We start from the raw sequence: 17,567 nt of genomic DNA on the forward strand, positions 1-17,567 counted from the left end.
TTTGCATATCCACCAATCCAGAACAGTTGTACAGTACAACTCCAGGACTCTCAAATTTTGACCTTTTCTGCAAACACGCACCCTCTTATCCTGGATCTTGAAAATCCAAGGATTATTGTTTTCCAAAGTTCTTGTAGAAGATTCATAAGAGAAAAACAAGCATAAATATTGGCAAAAGGAAGGAACCACACAGGAGCACAAAGGCAAGTGAGGCATTTAATTTCCACCCCCCCAAAAAGAAAAAAATTGCTACATGCCACCCAAATCAGGGATGGTATGTGGAGGACAATAACCGATGCCTTTTGTCTTTCCAATTCCCACTCTGTGCTAGTAAAACTAGGGAGAGTCAGCAGGGAAAGAATGGTGATTACATGAAAAACACTAATGAGCTTATAAAACTTACTGAGAAACCTCACAAAACTAACCACCTAATTCAGCCATGCAAGTTTACCACATGCCCAAGGAGTGATGAGAAAACATGCCTTGAAAAAAAACAAAATGTAGCCTCTCATTCTAGTACTTGTAGGTTAGGTTTTCTAGAAATAGTTGTTGAGAACATCTAGTTGCTAATAAGTATCAAAGAGTAAGGGCAAAGCAACAGAAGGTTAAGTGATAAAAACTTTATAGAGCCAGAAATTAAATAATGCAGGACTATGGGTGTTTTAACTCATTTGCAAGGCTGAACTAGAAACATAAGCATCACCAGCTCTGAAAGAGTTGAGGGTTGTTGGGTTTTTTTTTCTATTTCTTTCCTCTTTTCATTCAATTCTCCCCCAAAACAACAGAATGAACAGGATATTCTATTGATCTTATCTCTAAAGACTTTAGGAAAGTATCTTTATCAGTGAAATTTTAAAAAATTATACTTGAAAACCTAAAGGGGGAAAACAAGAAAGAAAAAAGTCTGAGACAAATATAGAAAAATAAAAAGGCTTAGGCTTATCCATGAATGTATAATTACCTAATTTTACAATTAATCTGACTACATGCAATATTAATAGCCAGGGGCTATTTTCAGAATTTTTTTCCTAAGCCTTTACAGAAAAAATATCTGTAATTTCTAGAAAAATTTAAAATCACTACTAAAACAAGTTTTATTTTTAATTCCTTACTCCATGTGATCTCAGAACATTTAAACTTTCATAATTTCTTTAAATATATAGCCAACCTGGTTCTAATTCTAATTCTCCAGTTTTTGTAATGAAAATTCAAAAAGAATGGTCTAAAAACAGTATTTTAAAATTCAGAAAAAAAGTTTAATCATATCGTGATTTTTCCATAATGTAAAAGTAGCTCTTCAGCAGTTTGCTGGTAACTTTTAAAGTTGTGGAATAACATACACTCCCTGAAATCAATTAACCAGATTCAGAGTAGAAAAATAAAGCCTAGTTTTAGTGAAGCGGCAACTGTCTTGGGAACAAGTGATGCCATTTGATAACTAGAAAAATACTCACCTATAGGGTGTCTTGGATTGGTGGATGTGCAAGGTGTAGTAGAAAACAGAAAAACTGTTATAGAGAAAAAAAGACAGTAGGCCAAATTACTGAACCAACCGTTCAAAACACCTCTGACATGACCAGCACTCTTGCACAAATAAAATGAACAAACACCAGTGTATGTGAACTGTTCATTTTGATTCTTTAAACAATATATTTTACTTCCTTCTGGCTTCTTCCTGCCCCAGACATCATGGTCCCTTGTGTAACTGTTTTAAAGGTTTATTAAAAAAAAAAAAAAAAGTACAAACTACTTCCTATGAATATTAAAGATATGAAAGGAAAAAATCAGGCCACTGAAGTTAAAAGTATCCACACAAAGCAGCACTAATTATATAAACTGAACCTATATTTATAAAAGTTCTTATCATCTCAAAAGCTAAACTTTCAAGTCAGTATTTTAGCCAGCAAATTAAAGTATGTGGTGCATGAAATTTTACTGTACTTTAAAAATTAAGTCTATACAGCCCATAACAAGCCATTTTCTTGAGAAAGTGAAAACTGGAGTAATTTTAAACACAAATGTAAATGAAGCAGAAAGCTCATGCCAGCGCAGCTTTCACTTTCCTAAAAGAAGCTCTATAAGAAAGAGAGAAACAATTCTGTCATCAATAAACTTCCAGAATTTGTCTTGGTCATGTTGTAGTACTAGGAATGTGCTAACATTGTAAAAGAGAGAGAAAAGAAAAATCTTGGGGGCTAAAATATTCTTGATTTTTATAAAAATTAAAAAGTACTATTAATATACACTATTAAAATAAGTATTTAATTCCTTAGACCATACTATCATAAATATTAATAATATATCTGCAATACTAATAACTTCATGTCATATCCATCACTTTACTCCATTTATATTCTATTCACCTAAGATTTATCGAGCATCTCTGTGAAAAGGAGGCAACGTCTAGAATCAGGATGCAAGAAATAAAGTGCTGAATTTCTTTAAGCATACAAATCAGCCTATTATAAAACATAACTATACTAGACTTTCTGATCGATGATTGTAATATAAAGCAACATTTTATGAAAATTAAGTCACCCAAATTCTTTTTCTGTTATTTTCATTGCCTAAAAATTTTAAGAATTTCAGTAAATGTGATATGACAAACTCTGGACCAGGATAATTTAACTTTTTTACAACTTAAGAAAAAAAAAAAGGTTGTTGCTATGGTAAAACACAGAAACCCATGTGCACAAACCAAGAGTACCCAAAGTATACACAGAATGCTATGGAGAAATCCAGAAACCCTTATGCATAAACACAAGAGCATCCAAAGAATACACATAGGTAAGTATGTTAATTCCTTCCTGCTACTTAACCAAAAAGGATTTTCCTTGAACATTTCCAAATACAATTTCTTTCTGGGAAAAGAAAAATATTGCAATTTTCACCAAAAAAAAAAAAAAAAAAAAAAGAAAAGACCTTATTGACTAAATTATTTGTAACAACATATAATATCCAAACTCCAAAGCTTGTGGCACACAATATATAAATTTATCAATTCAATCATTAATGAAAAATAAAATACACTTATCAATTCTGATTTCCTAAATCAACAGTAGAAATAATATAAATAATACATTTGAAGATGTCAGAAGAAGGGAATCATAGCTGTTCTTTGGTTTTCTAGAGTGTTAATACAGATAAGTCTTTTACTACAGTTACTAACATCTCCAGCTTTGTTTTAGGTCTCAGTAACTACTTGTGAATTTTACTCAACAACCATAAATCTTCCAGGCTACCCCAGGCTTTTCCATTCTCCTTCCAGAGCTTTTGAGAGACTATAAAATACTCAGTAACATACATACATACATACATACATACATACATACATAGACAGGCAGACAGATAGATAGATACATACATACACACAGACAGACAAAACCACTTTATGAATTCTGGCAATTGTTTTCAGTAATAAATGTCTAGTGTCCAGTTATCACCCAAAGTACTAAATCTCCAAGTGTGACTGATCTCTAAAGACCTAGAATAGTAACACCTGGATTCAGGTTTAAAGCACATATTCCTGGGGCTCACCCCAAATTTCAAGAATCAGAATTCCTGGGTGTAGAGCCAGGGAATAAGAAATTTTAACAAGCACTCCCAGAAGAGGCTTATAGCCACTAAATCTTAAGAAACAATGATAAAACCCTATAGTAGACACGAATTCCTCTACCATTTTCACACACTTTGTAATATTCATCATCAGCTGAGACAATATGAAGGAGAAAAGAAGGATTAATATATATATGCTTGTATGTGGATATGTTTTAAAGAAAAGACAATTAAAAATGTATAAAGAACTATAAACTGGGCTCTTCCCCTTTCCCATCTTATCATATATATAAATACAGCCCTTTAAAAGTAATTGAAGACTTCTTTCCTTTAAGATTACTTTTCATGTTTGTATCACACTATTAAATAATCCAATTTAATTTATATTAAGTATCTTAGAGACTAGAGAAAAGAGAAAAACACAAAAGAATAATGTGCCACAGACGAAACCACATCTATTTTGAGAAAATCCTGCCTATAGGAAGACTAGCTCTCAAGAGAAGGCAGGCAAAAGAAAGGGAATACAGAACAGAGGAATAGAAAGAAGAGGCTTTTATTCTTTGCAGCATTTTTACTTTTGTTTTTTCTTCAAATTTTTATTTAAATTTTAGTTAACATACTGTGCAATATTGGTTTCAGGAGCAGAATTCAGTGGTTCATCACTTACATACAACACCCAGTGCTCATCATAAGAATTGTCCACCCTACTTAATACCCACCACCTCTTTCCAACATTTTAGCACCTGACTAGTATGCTCTCTTACCTAGGACTTTTATGCCTTCTTCTACCCAGTTACAGATCCACAAATTAAGAAAAAATTCTTGGGGTGCCTTGGTGGCTCAGTCAGTTAAGTGTCAGACTCTGGATTTCGGTTCAGGTCACAATCTCACAGTTTGTGGGTTTGAGCCCCACATCGGGGCTCTGCACTGACAGTGAGAAGTCTGCTTGGGATTTTCTCTGCCCCCTCTTTCTGCCCCTCCCCAACTCGTGCACATGCTTACTCTCACTCTCTCTCTCAAAATAAATAAATAAACTTAAAATAAAAAAAGGTAAGAAAAAATTCCTCAGTTTTATTACATAATAGTCTCCTTTTAAATAATTTTTTAGGGGGCACCTGGGTGGCCCAGTTGGTTAAGCATCCAATTTCAGCTCAGGTCATGATCTCATGGGTTTGTAGGTCTCAGCCCCACATCGGGCTCTCTGCTGTCAGCACAGAATCTTGCTTTGGATCCTTGTCCTTCTTGCTCTCTCCCCCCTCCCTTGCTCCCTCCCCCTCCCTCTTTCTCTCTTCCTCTTAAATAAAAATAAACATTTGGGGCGCCTGGGAGGCTCAGTCAGTTAAGTATCCAACTTTAGCTCAGGTCAAGATCTCACTGTTTGTGAGTTCAAGCCCCGCGTTGGGCTCTGTGCTGACAGATGAGAGCCTGGAGCTTGCTTTGGATTCTGTGGCTCCCTCTCTCTCAGTCCTTCCCCCACTCGTACTGTCTCTATCTCTCAAAAGATGAATAAATGTAAAAAACAAAAAAAAATTTATAAAAAATAAACATTTAATAAATAAATCTGGGGGAGCGACAGTAATATATTTACGATTTAAAATAACTTTAAAAATGCACTTAAGATACAAATAATCAGGGATTAATCAAGACAGTTTATCTGGTCTCTGGCCAATGTTCAGAAGTCCGAGCTTCAGCTACCATAGCTACAAAATTCTGACTCAGTCCTGAGCAGACTAGACACCCAGGTGTGGTCACTCAAGAATAAGCATTACTTCTAACCCACAATCTTGTAGGCAAAAGCAAGGAACAGAAGACTTCTTGATGTACTAAATGCAGTGTAATACAACCAAAATAATAAATGTTAAGTTTTTCTTCCTTTACACTGCCAAGGGACATCTCTCTCTACCCTCTCCAAGAACACAACAAAAAAGTAAAAGCCAGGAACTGAGTAAGAGACCAAAAAGTATACAGTTAGAATTCAAATTTGGCCCAATGATGCCCAGTAGAATACAAAAAAAAATATCCTAGGATCTCAGTAATACCAACATATGATTTACTACAATGGATCCTAAGTATCTCCTCACCTAATACTCAATAATGGATTTATGAACATGTATATACATGTATTAGCCATAAAGAACAGCTATACACAGAATACCGTCTCACTTTGAAAATGTTCCTCTTTCAGAGTGATTTTCTTCAGTTTGCTCCATACTGTCAAATACACATGTCAAAGAAAGAAATCTAAACTGTACAACAGAGTGTAACCTAAAATGAAAAAGTTTTATTCATTTCCCAATTCTCTAAATTCCTTCCCCAAAGCCAAAGCAATGATTATTAACAGTTTTTTAGGATATTCTTGCACACGATTTATATATAAAAGCATGAATATACATTTTTAAGGTTTTTTACACAAAGATTCTATTTTAATAGACCAATTTATGACTTGCTTTTTTCACAAATATCTCCTTCATCTCTCCATATCAGCCTTATGTAAATTTACCTCATTCTTGTTAATGACCTCATAATATGTAAGGATATACCATAATTTATCACAGCCCATCCATCATTATAGGACATTTAGTTTGTTGGTCTTATTTAGTTTGGGAATTCCATACAATGCTGTGATAAATGTCCTTGTACATTCAGCAGTGACTATTAGATCTAATACATCTTTAGGAAAAATTCCTTAATGTAAAATTCCTGGAACAAAAGGAATATGTTCTTAAAATTTTTTTAAATGGTGTCAATGACTCTAAAATCATCAGGCATCATCAAGCTTTTTATTTTTACAAACCAGACAGTTGCTTCAAAATAGTATCGTGTTGCCTTTTTAAAAAACTTTTTTTTAAATGTTTTTATTTCTTTTTGAGACAGAAAGAGACAGAGCATGAGCAGGGGAGGGGCAGAGAGAGAGGGAGACACAGAATCCAAAGCAGGCTTCAGGCTCCGATCTGTCAGCACAGAGCCCAACGTGGGGCTCAGACTCACAGACTGTGAGATTATGACCTGAGCCAAAGTCGGATGCTCAACCGACTGAGCCACCCAGGCGCCCCTTCTAAAGCACGCCCAAATTCGTGTTGCTTTAATTTGCATTTTCTTCAGCTGTAAGGCTAAGAATCTTTTCAAACTTTTATTGGTTGCTTTTTCTATTGTTTTCTTCCTATAAATGGCATGCTATTTCGCCAATTTTTATATTAGGGTGTCATTCTTTCTTCTTACTGATTTTAACATATTTTTTTATATTTCAGAACCTATCCTGGACATGTGTGTTACACACATACTTTTTCACCAGGTTGTGTCTATTAATTTTACAAAAACAATTATTTCTGCCATGTATAATTAAAAATTTTATAAAGTCAAATTTGCTCTTATGTTTATGTTTTCTGGCTGTGTTCACTGCTTAGAGACTACTTTCTCATACTCAAGATAATAAACATATTGACCTTGTGAATTCCCCTTTTACATTTCCATTAACAATGTAGAATTTATGTTGGGGCTACAATAAAAAGTAGAAATTCAGTTTTGTTTTTTTCTTTTTCCCCTCATTGAGTCAGTTTTCTAAGACCATTTATTAAATAATCCATCTGTTGTAAGATATCAAATGTCGTCGTCATCATCATCATTTACCATCATCATATGCTAATCATCATCAGATACTAAATTCTCATTCTATGTAGGCCTAAGGGTTAATTCTCTCTTCTATTACTTTGTCCATTACTGCACCGTTACATATTCTTTATTACTACATTCTGTAACACCTTTAAAAATCTGGTAGAGCTCCTTTCATTATACTTTTTCCTCCAGAACTCTCCTTGCTATGCTCATATTCATTTTCTGAAGAATTCATTTTAGAAGAAACGCAAAGCACTTTTTTTTTAACTTTTCCTCTTAAATTTTGGGAATATTATACTTGAGCCTGAACTTAATTTATACATTAATTTAGAAAAGAACTCACAGCTTTTCAATTTTGAGTCTTACCAGCCTTCAGCTGGGTAAGGAAGCTGCAGTAGCAGTGATAAATATAATGACAGTTAAGAGCTACAGGGTACTTACTATATACCAAACCTATTGGATGAACTGATTTTAGTAGTCACAACCACCTTATGCAGTATCATTACCTTTGTTTCATAGATAAGAAAATTAAGTCTCAAAGAAGTTAAGCAATTTGTCCAAGGCCACAACCAATAAGCCAAGTAGCTAATATTTTAATCAATTTGCAATTTGACTTGAATCCATACTTTGAACTATAGTAATTAAAAACAAGGTGTGTTTTTTTTGTTTTTTCTTCTGTTAGACACTGCAAATTAATTATTTAATTTCTAGGTAAAATTAGTTGCTATTTTAATAAGGACCATTTTTTCCATTAAATTTCTAACTTGTTACTGGGTGTATAAAAGAAAACTACTTATTTTATAATATTAACTTTGAAAGGTGTCCACCTTGCAGAATTCTCTTATTGTCCCTAATAATTTTTCAGTAAGTCCTAAAAAGTCTCCAAATATACAATCATATCACAGGCAAATATTTATAACTTCAATGTCTGTTCCAATATTTTTATCTCTCAATGTCTAACTGAATCAATTTTGCATGCCTTAATAATGGCATATTACACTTCTGATGTGCTACTAGAATCCATTTGTAATATTTACTTTACCACCATTGCCTAAGTGAAATTAGTCTGTTTTCCTCTGTATTTCAGTTTAGCATCAAAATGATCTTATCCTTTAAGATTAAAAGAATTCACCCATGAAACTATCTGGATTTAGTGCTTTTTGATACTCAATTTCTCCTTCCACACTTAGTGTCTGTTTAGATTCTCTCTCCGCTGGATTTATTTTTAATGGTACTGGGTAATTCTCTTAACTTGCATACAAACTGCAATAATTTTGTCTCACTAAAAAGGAAAAATATGAGCAAACATATAAATCAACAGTATTGGAAAACACTCCCAGCCAGGATGAGTTAAATGTACAAAATTTGTAGCAAATTATTGTATACAGTTTTTATTTAAGCCATGGGTTTTGGGGGGAAAAAAACTTTTAAATAGAGCTTTCTAAGTAGTGAATGATGCTAGGATGCTGATACCCAGACAACTGTAAGTAAAAGAGAAATGAAATCAATGCTGTGGACCATGAAATATATACACACATATATATATATGTTTTCTTTCTACAAGATACAGAATGGTTTTCAATTAGGTAGTATATGTGTATGTATTAAATAGTTATAAAATGTACTCAAAAACACAACATAATTATGCACAATGCTCTTAAGTGTTACTACTCTGGTCATGTAATCTCTAAAAGTAGGCTAAATATCAGAGTTGAAAGTGGCATTCCCCTAACTTGTTCCAACATGATACACTTATAATAAATTCATAGTTATACGAACACCCCACTAGAACTCTGCACTTCACAAACCAGCACAAAGTAGTTAAAAGTCAAATATCACACACACTTGACTACTGATAGAAATATATATAATTTTTAAACTGCTATCATTTTTGTGTTAATTTTCCCCAACTACATACAGTAAGGCTCTAAGTACACACTGAAATCTAGAAAGACTCTGAAACCACAGTGTTGAAAAGAGGGTCAGAAGAAGGCAAAAGAAGCTTCCTTTCTATAATGCTTAATAAAACTTTAATATAAGAAACAGGATATTAAAATTTCAGAAAAGAATGAAATATGGGGAAAACAATAAGCTCACTTTTAAACATGTTATACATCAAAAGGATCCCTGGCCTTAATATTAGAATGCTAATGAGTAACCAACAAAAAGTTAATATTCGCATTACTGTTCTTTGAAAAGACTTTATAAACACTACTGAGATATAGAGATATAAACAATTAAGAAAGTTGGAAGTACTCTGATATGGTACAAACCTACCTGTGCACATGATTCTTCAGGTGTTTTGGCACTAACTGAATAAAGTGCTGGGAGATCTAGTCTGTGCACAGAGAATTTTTCTAGAGTGTGCAAAAGTGCTGGAGCAAGGTGAGAAGTTTGACCTGAGCCTCTTTCTCCAGACAGCAATAATCTTGGCCTGTAAGAGGTTGGCTGATGATATGGTGACCTGGAATACATATAAGACATGATAATTATTTCAAAATGATACACTCTGAAGATCAGTATGAAATATTAGGTAAAATATTTACACTAAATATGTAACTCCAAATTAATAGAATTTTTTCTTTTACTTCAAGTACAGTGAATAATTTTTTAATTATCATTTTAAAATGTTGATCTCCCTGACAATTTTAATAACCATGATGTAAAAGTATAAAAAACTCATTCTAAAACAAAGTAATAATACCTGGGTATTCATTCTATCATACCATATATATTACTTGGAAAACACTTCAGACACTAAGGAGACATAGCTATTAATTATTCAAGATCAAATGTTAAGAATCCCATTTCAACAAAGAAGTAGGTATATCTGAAGATTACCCAAAATGTAGGACTTTTTTTTTAATGGTTAAAATGGTAAATTTAATGTATATTTTACCACAATTTTTAAGATAGAAAATAAATGTAGGATTTTTTCAGTGGCAGCAAATTTTGGTTTGGGGCCAATACAAACTAAATGTCCACACCCTAATACATGACATCTGAAGACCTACAATAGAGAAAGCAAATTTAGGAAAATGTATTAAACCAAGCTGAACTTACACTCTCAAGATTCCACAACCCCATTAAAATGATGAATGAAACAAGTTTATCTATCATTATAGATAACATAGGAAATTTTAAGCAATGCAGTAAGAATAAAGCAAATAAAAACTGGAATAGAAAGAAATCAGGAAAACACTGTTACTTGTAAAGGATACGATTATGCACTAAAAAAATCCAAGAGAATCAACTAATTAATAACTGTCAGAATCTACCAAAAGTAACAAGTCAGAAAACAGAAACAGAAAAATCAAAACATAATAACACCATCAATAACCAAAATAAAGAAGGAAAGAAGATCCTTTCTTTTTTTAATGTTTATTTATTTATTTTGAGAGAGAAATAAGAAGAGCAAGCGAGAAAGGGGGAGAGAGAATCCCAAGCAGGCTCCATGCTATTTGGTAAAGTGTGCTAGACCCAATTTTAGAACAGTTAAACCTGTTTCAGTAATAAGTACTTCACATAGTTTTAATTTTCTTAGCAATTCTATGAAACACATAGTTTCTTCTTAGTAAACAGATGAAGAAACCAAGACTCAGAGAAGTTAGGTATGAGACTCTTACAAATGGGTGGTCAAAGAGTTCAAATCTCATTCAGGTCCATATAATTGCTAAGCTGAACCACCATGCTAACATGTACACTACTTTATATTGGAATATATTACAGGGGCGCCTGTGTGGCTCAGTCAATTAAGCGTCCGACTCTTAATTTTGGCTCAGGTAACAATCTCACAGGTTCATGGGATCAAGCCCCACGTTGGGCTCCACACTAAGCATGGAGCCTGCTTGGGATTCTCTCTCTCCCTTTCTCTGCCCCTCCCTCACTTGCTTGCGCTCTCTCTCAAAATAAATTTAAAAACATTTTAAAAAATCTATTACAAGACCACCTGGGTGGCTTAGTCAGTTAAGTGTCCGACTCTTGGTTTTAGCTCAGGTCATGATCTCATAGTTGATTAGTCCAAGCCCCACATTGGGCTGCACGCTGATGGTACAGAGCCTACCTGGGATTCTCTCTCTCCCTCTCTGCCTGCCCCTCCCCTACTCTGTCTCTCTTAAAAATAAATAAACTTGGGGCGCCTGGGTGGCGCAGTCGGTTAAGCGTCCGACTTCAGCCAGGTCACAATCTCACGGTCCGGGAGTTCGAGCCCCGCGTCAGGCTCTGGGCTGATGGCTCAGAGCCTGGAGCCTGTTTCCGATTCTGTGTCTCCCTCTCTCTCTGCCCCTCCCCCGTTCATGCTCTCTCTCTGTCCCAAAAATAAATAAACGTTGAAAAAAAAAATTTTTTTTAAATAAATAAACTTGAAAAAAAAAAGTATTACAGAACAGAATAATAGAATATAATGTAGAATACACCAAAGAAAAGAAACACAGATCAATAGAATAGGCAGCCAGGAAACAAATCATCATAGTTCAAATAATTTCATACAAGATAATAAGCATAAAAAATAAATGGAAGGGAGATTATAAAATAAATGTTATTTTAAAATAGAGAAGAGGGGCGCCTGAGTGGCTTAGTCAGTTAAGCACCCGACTTCAGCTCAGGTCCATGATCTCATGGTTCAACGGTTCAAGCCCCAAATCTGGCTCTTTCTGACAGCTCAGAGTCTGGAGCCAGCTTTAGATTCTCTGTCTCCCTCTCTCTCTGCCCCTCCTCAACTCACACTCTGTCTCTCAAAAATAAATAAAACATTAAAAAAATTTTTTTTAATTTATTTAAATAGGGAAGATTCAGACCCTCATTTCACAGAACAAAATTAATTCTAACAAAGAAAAAACACGAGATTATGTATTTTTTAATTCATAATCTACAAACTTTTGTAACTCAAAAATTACAATTTGAATCAAATGGCAAACAATCAAATGAGACAATCTGCCATTAACAGGAATGGTTCTTAATGTAAAAAAGAGCTTATGTTCAAAGTGTTTTAACAACAACAACAACAACAACAACAAACAGCTTCATGGGCAAAGGACATAGACAATTCAAAAAGAAAACAGAAACAGATAACATTTCTTAAAATGTTCATTCATTTAATAATTGGAGAATGGTTCCTATGCTAAGTCCCTCACCCTGGGTATCTAACAATACCAGTTATCATAGAGCTCACACTTGAATGGTATGAAGTAGAAAAAGGAAATCTACAAACTAATATAATTCAGTGTGATTAACAAGCAGCACTGTTTAAGTACAGAATGCTATGGCAGACCACAATTACAGACTCAACAAAGGCTTTCCTGGACAGTGTTACAAAAGCACAAACCCAACAGGACGGAGGCAGAAAGGACAATTCCAAGAAACAAAAATAGGATGTGCAAAGGACCAAAGGCTCCTGGCCCTTTGGAGTAATAGTTCATACAACTAGCTTCTTTTAAGGTTTTAAAGCCATGTATGTATAAAGGTTCTGTGGTTGGGGGAAAGGAGAATCAGACCATGAAAACCTACAAAGGGTTTTGTAAGCCATGTTAAAAGTTTGGGACACACATTGAAGACCATGAGGAAGTATTAAGATACTTAAGCAGGGGAAGTGATATAATCATATACATGTTTTAGAAGAAAATTCTATTATCACTATGCCAGGATAGGAAATGAATGAGGGCAAAACAGGAGGAAAGATGACCAGTTAGGAGTCTGCAGTATCAACCCAGGCATGAGATAGTAATGACAGTCTAGACAAGAACAGTGTCAGAAGAGGTGAGAAGGAACAGCCTGAGATGAGACTTAATTACAGGACCTGGACATTGACTAGGTACAGAGTAAAGAAAGAGGAAGGAGTTGAGGAAGATGCCCATTTCTAGTTGCAACATCACCTTGGGTCCATGGGAGCTCTGATGACCCACTGGAAGAGAAGGGGAGACCCAGTCCAGTACATAATGAAAGATCTGTGGCACACAAAGGGTGAGAGACAGCTGGAGATGGTCTAAAGCTCAAGACCAATGTTGGCTTAAGAAAGACTTGGTAGTTGGGCTCCTGGGTGGCTAAGTCAGTTAAGCACCTAACTCCTGATTTCAGCTCAGGTCATGGGCTCACAAATGGTGAGATCCAGCCCCGCGTCAGGCTCTATGCTGGCAGCACAGAACCTGCTTGGGATTCTTTCTCTCTCTCTCTCTCTCTCTCTCTCTCTCTCTCTCTCTCTCTCTCCCTCTCCCACTTGTGTGTGCGTGTGTGCACTCTCTCTCTCTCAAAATAAATAAACATTAAAAAAAAAAGAAATATCTGGGGGGCGCCTGGGTGGCTCAGTCGGTTGAGTGTTTGACTTCGGCTCAGGTCATGATCTCGCAGTCTGTGAGTTCGAGCCCCACGTCGGGCTCTGTGCTGACAGCTCAGAGCCTGGAACCTGCTTCGTTCGGATTCTGTGTCTCCCTCTTTCTCTGCCCCTCCCCCACTCATGCTCTGTCTCTGTCAAAAATAAACAAACATTAAAAAAAATTTTTTTTAAAGAAATATTTGGTAGTTACTAACAGATGAAAAAATTTTGAAAATAATGAAAAAAACATCTTTTATGAGGAAAATATGTTAGATTGATATACTAAATTTTAATACCATTAGTGAGAAGATGTTGGGAAAACTGGGTTTTCTCATGACTCGTGGTAATGGAAAAAAGCAAAATTTTCCAAAATTAAACTTGGCAATTATGTCACGTATAGGCTGAAATGTTTACAAAGGATATTCTGCAACTCATTCTACTCCCAAGGACCCCCTACCTCTTAAGCATTCTCTAAATTTTTTTCATAGTATATATCTTCTAATATTTAATATATTACACTTATTGTTTCATCGATACTTATTAGATACACTCCATCTAACATGTAAGTTCAATAAGGGCAGGGATCTTTGTCCATTTTGTTCACAGACATATTCCAAGTACCTAGGACAACATATGGCGCATGATGGACACTTTGATAATGTATCTGAGCAAATATGAAAGAACAAATGAACAATTCAAACAAACAAGAAGATATTATTTTCATCTACCTGGTTGGCAAAAATTTTAAAAGGCAAACAGTGTTCAGAAATAACAAGGTTATAGGAAAAATAACACTCTCCTACATCAGTGATAAAAATGTAAATTGGTACAACCTTTCTGAAAGTCAATTTAACAACCTGTATCAAGTTTTTAAATGTATATACGCTTTGATAGAACAATCACTGTTTTTAAAATTTACCTTAAACCATCAATCAGATAGTACTAAAAAGGTATACTGAGAAAGATGCCTATCCAGATCCACATATCTATCATAAAAGAAAATCGGAAATTTCAATATTTATCAATAAGATTATAAAAATTACAGAACACCCAAAATATAAAATATTAAAAGAATGACATTAAACATATACTAGCATGAAATAATGTTCCCAACATAGTGGATAAAAAAGCAAGTTATGTTAAGAGACTTACAGGAGGATTTTAATTTATATTAAAAAAATATGTAGGTCTATCTATATGCATAGAGAGAATATGGAAGTGTGGTCACCAAAACTTTAACAAAAATTACCTTCAACTGCTTGGGCTTTAATTTTTACTTTCTTCTTTAAGCTCTTCTTTATTACTTGAAATTTTCTACAGAGTATATCATCTTTCTAATCAGAAAAAACAAAGCTATTTTCATTTAGAAAACCTCAGAAATCTGTTTCTAATCCCTTTGTGGCAGGTAATATACAGTAAGAAAGAAAACTTATTTCCATCATAAGGGTTTTCTGTCAGATTGACAGACCTTAAATATCTTGACTTCTATTTCACCTTAAATTTAAACAAAGGTTTGGGGCACCTGGGTGACTCAGTTGGTTAAACATCTGACTTCAGCTCAGGTCATAATCTTACGGTTTGTGGGTTCGAGCCTCGCGTTGGGCTCAGTGCTGACAGCTCAGAGCCTGGAGCCTGCTTCGGATTCTTTGTCTCCCTCTCTCTCTTCCCTTCCCTTGCTTGTGCTCTGTCTCTCAAAAATGAATAAATGTTAAAGAACATTTTTTTTAAATCTAAATAAAGGTTTCAACATTGTTTTAGGAAACTATTCCCGGAAACAGAAACCCACCAGCAATGCCCCAGCTAGTGTTACTGGAGACCAGTGTTAAAATCATGCTTTCTACTTGTCTAGCACTTTTTCTGTATTGACCCGGCATGCTAACAAGCATTCAGACAGAAGGCCAACCAAACCAACAACAACAAAAATGTACAGCCCTTACCAAAAGCTTATATTCTAAAGTATATGCTTCTTGGAAAGTGTGAAAATTGTATTGTCCAACCTACCCAAAAAAGCAATGCAATTCCCTACCTACCTATTAAGCTCAGAAATCAATTTAGAAATCACATACAGTAATAGAAAAAAATAGGATCCTAGGAAACAAACAGTACAGAGTCTGGCTCTGCTACCTACTATCAGCTTAATCATGGGTGATTTACTTATTTTTCATTGTGGTTCAGTTTCCTAATCTATAAAACGATGATACCACAAATGTTATATGATTGCTGAGAGGCCTATTTGTATTGCTACATATAAAGCCTCAAGCTTTATATACCTACCACATGTTTAGTTTGTAATGAACATCAGATACTAACTCCTAACCCTTTATACTCAGAAAGACAGCAAATATCACCATTTCTTCTGTCAAGCCTACCTGAACTTTCCAATGGAAACTTCTAGTTCTTCTAACACATCACTTCAGCCATATCACAATGTCTGTCACCTTCAATAACCTTACTTCTCCAGAGTAAGACCTACTTTGTATCTTATTCATGCTTATGTTTTCAGTACCTAGTACAGTGCCTGGCATAAACACATAAAAACTGGCAGAATGGGTAGGTGAGTAAAGAAATAAATGGATGGAATTTATCAAAACATCTAAAACAAAACAAGCTTATTTCTAGGATACAGCTGGCTTCCTACTAAATAAAGATCATATCATGAACTAGAAAAGTTTACCTAAAAGAAGCTAAAATTCAGCCAATTCCTTCAAAAAGGTTTAAACCAAATTTAAAAAGCCATACCAGTGATATGCATTAAATCAATGACAGAGAATGTTAATAAAAAGTCAACCTCAAAACTGCACATGAAGTTTTCTAATATCAAAATCTATTTCTATATTACTTTACTAACAACAGAACTATCTCATAAAATTGAAACAAGTCTTGATAGTTTCCTAGCTCCTATCATATATTTCAAATACAAATAAGTAAAACTGTCAAAACAAATCACACACTCATACACACGCATATAGGGTAGCCAGGTAATAGAAAAAAAAATTATTGTTTGGTTTTCCCTTAGCCATCAATAAAACAGATTTGAGAAATTACTGAAAAAGTCCCCCAAAAAATGTCCCTAAGTACATAAAGATCCAGAACAGAAGAAAAGTTACTAATAAAAGAGCTTGCTGCTAAAGAACAAAAGAAAAAAGAGTAAATGAAAATAACTTAGTCTCATTTTAAAAAATAAAAAGAAAGTTATCAATGCAAATAATCAAATTAACATTTCACTGTAATCTACATAAGAGAAACTTCAAGTTGGAAGATTCAAATCTGTTCAGAATAGATTTGAAACAATTACTTAAAAGTATAATCAATCTAGCCTTTTCTAATAAAAGTGCTATTATAGACCTGCCTGGCAGAAACATTATGATCCTATAACATTCATGCTAATTATGTAAATGAAGCTGCTACTATTTGAAAACTATTTGGTCTCTTAATTTAAAATTACATTAGCACTACTCCTGAAACCATTATTACACTATATGTTAACTAACTTGAATTTAAATTTTAAAAAATTACATTAGCACTAAAATTGTTTACCCAATAAAAAGTGCATAATGAAAGCTGCTTTAACACAGATAAAGGTAAATGTAAATAGAAAACCCATAAAATCTAAATCAGAGAAGTGTAAACTAATGAAGTTTTGAAGAACCAGAAAGTTATCTGTTTATCTGTTTACTAAGAGATTTCTAATTCAGAATCTCTTTAGTACTCTTAGAATCCCTAAATTATCATCTCACACTACAAATTAAAATATTCCAGATCATGGTTAATATTTCATTTGTGAGCATTTTAGTTCAAAATAAAAGACATAAAATCGGGGACATTCCTTCCACTCTGGGAAGGAAGGAAGGAAGGAAGGAAGGAAGGAAGGAAGGAAGGAAGGAAAAGGGAAAAGGGGAGGAGAGTGGAGGGAAAAGGGAACGGGAAAGGGAAAAGGGAAAAGGGAAAAGGGAAAAGGGGAAGGGGAAGGGGAAGGGGAAGGGGAAGGGGAAGGGGAAGGGAAGGGAAGGGAAGGGAAGGGAAGGGAAGGGAAGGGAAGGGAAGGGAAAGGAAAAGGAAAAGGAAAAGGAAAAGGAAAAGGAAAAGGAAAAGG

At 34.4% G+C, this 17,567-nt stretch overlaps 1 protein-coding gene across 3 annotated transcripts in view; it reads right to left on the reverse strand.

Annotated features, from left to right (window-relative positions):
- ATAD2B (ATPase family AAA domain containing 2B) overlaps positions 1 to 17,567 on the reverse strand; it is a 169,537-nt gene that overhangs the window by 48,068 nt on the left and 103,902 nt on the right. For all 3 annotated transcript variants that reach the window (XM_040496165.1, XM_040496164.1, XM_040496163.1), the window contains exon 18: positions 9,445 to 9,631. In XM_040496165.1, the coding sequence (XP_040352099.1) occupies positions 9,445 to 9,631 (187 nt within the window). The remainder of the gene's footprint in view (positions 1 to 9,444; positions 9,632 to 17,567) is intronic.

The sequence above is a fragment of the Herpailurus yagouaroundi genome, unplaced genomic scaffold (assembly GCF_014898765.1).
Source record: "Herpailurus yagouaroundi ecotype Mexico unplaced genomic scaffold, PumYag 188, whole genome shotgun sequence".
Classification (NCBI taxonomy): Eukaryota; Metazoa; Chordata; class Mammalia; order Carnivora; family Felidae; genus Herpailurus; species Herpailurus yagouaroundi.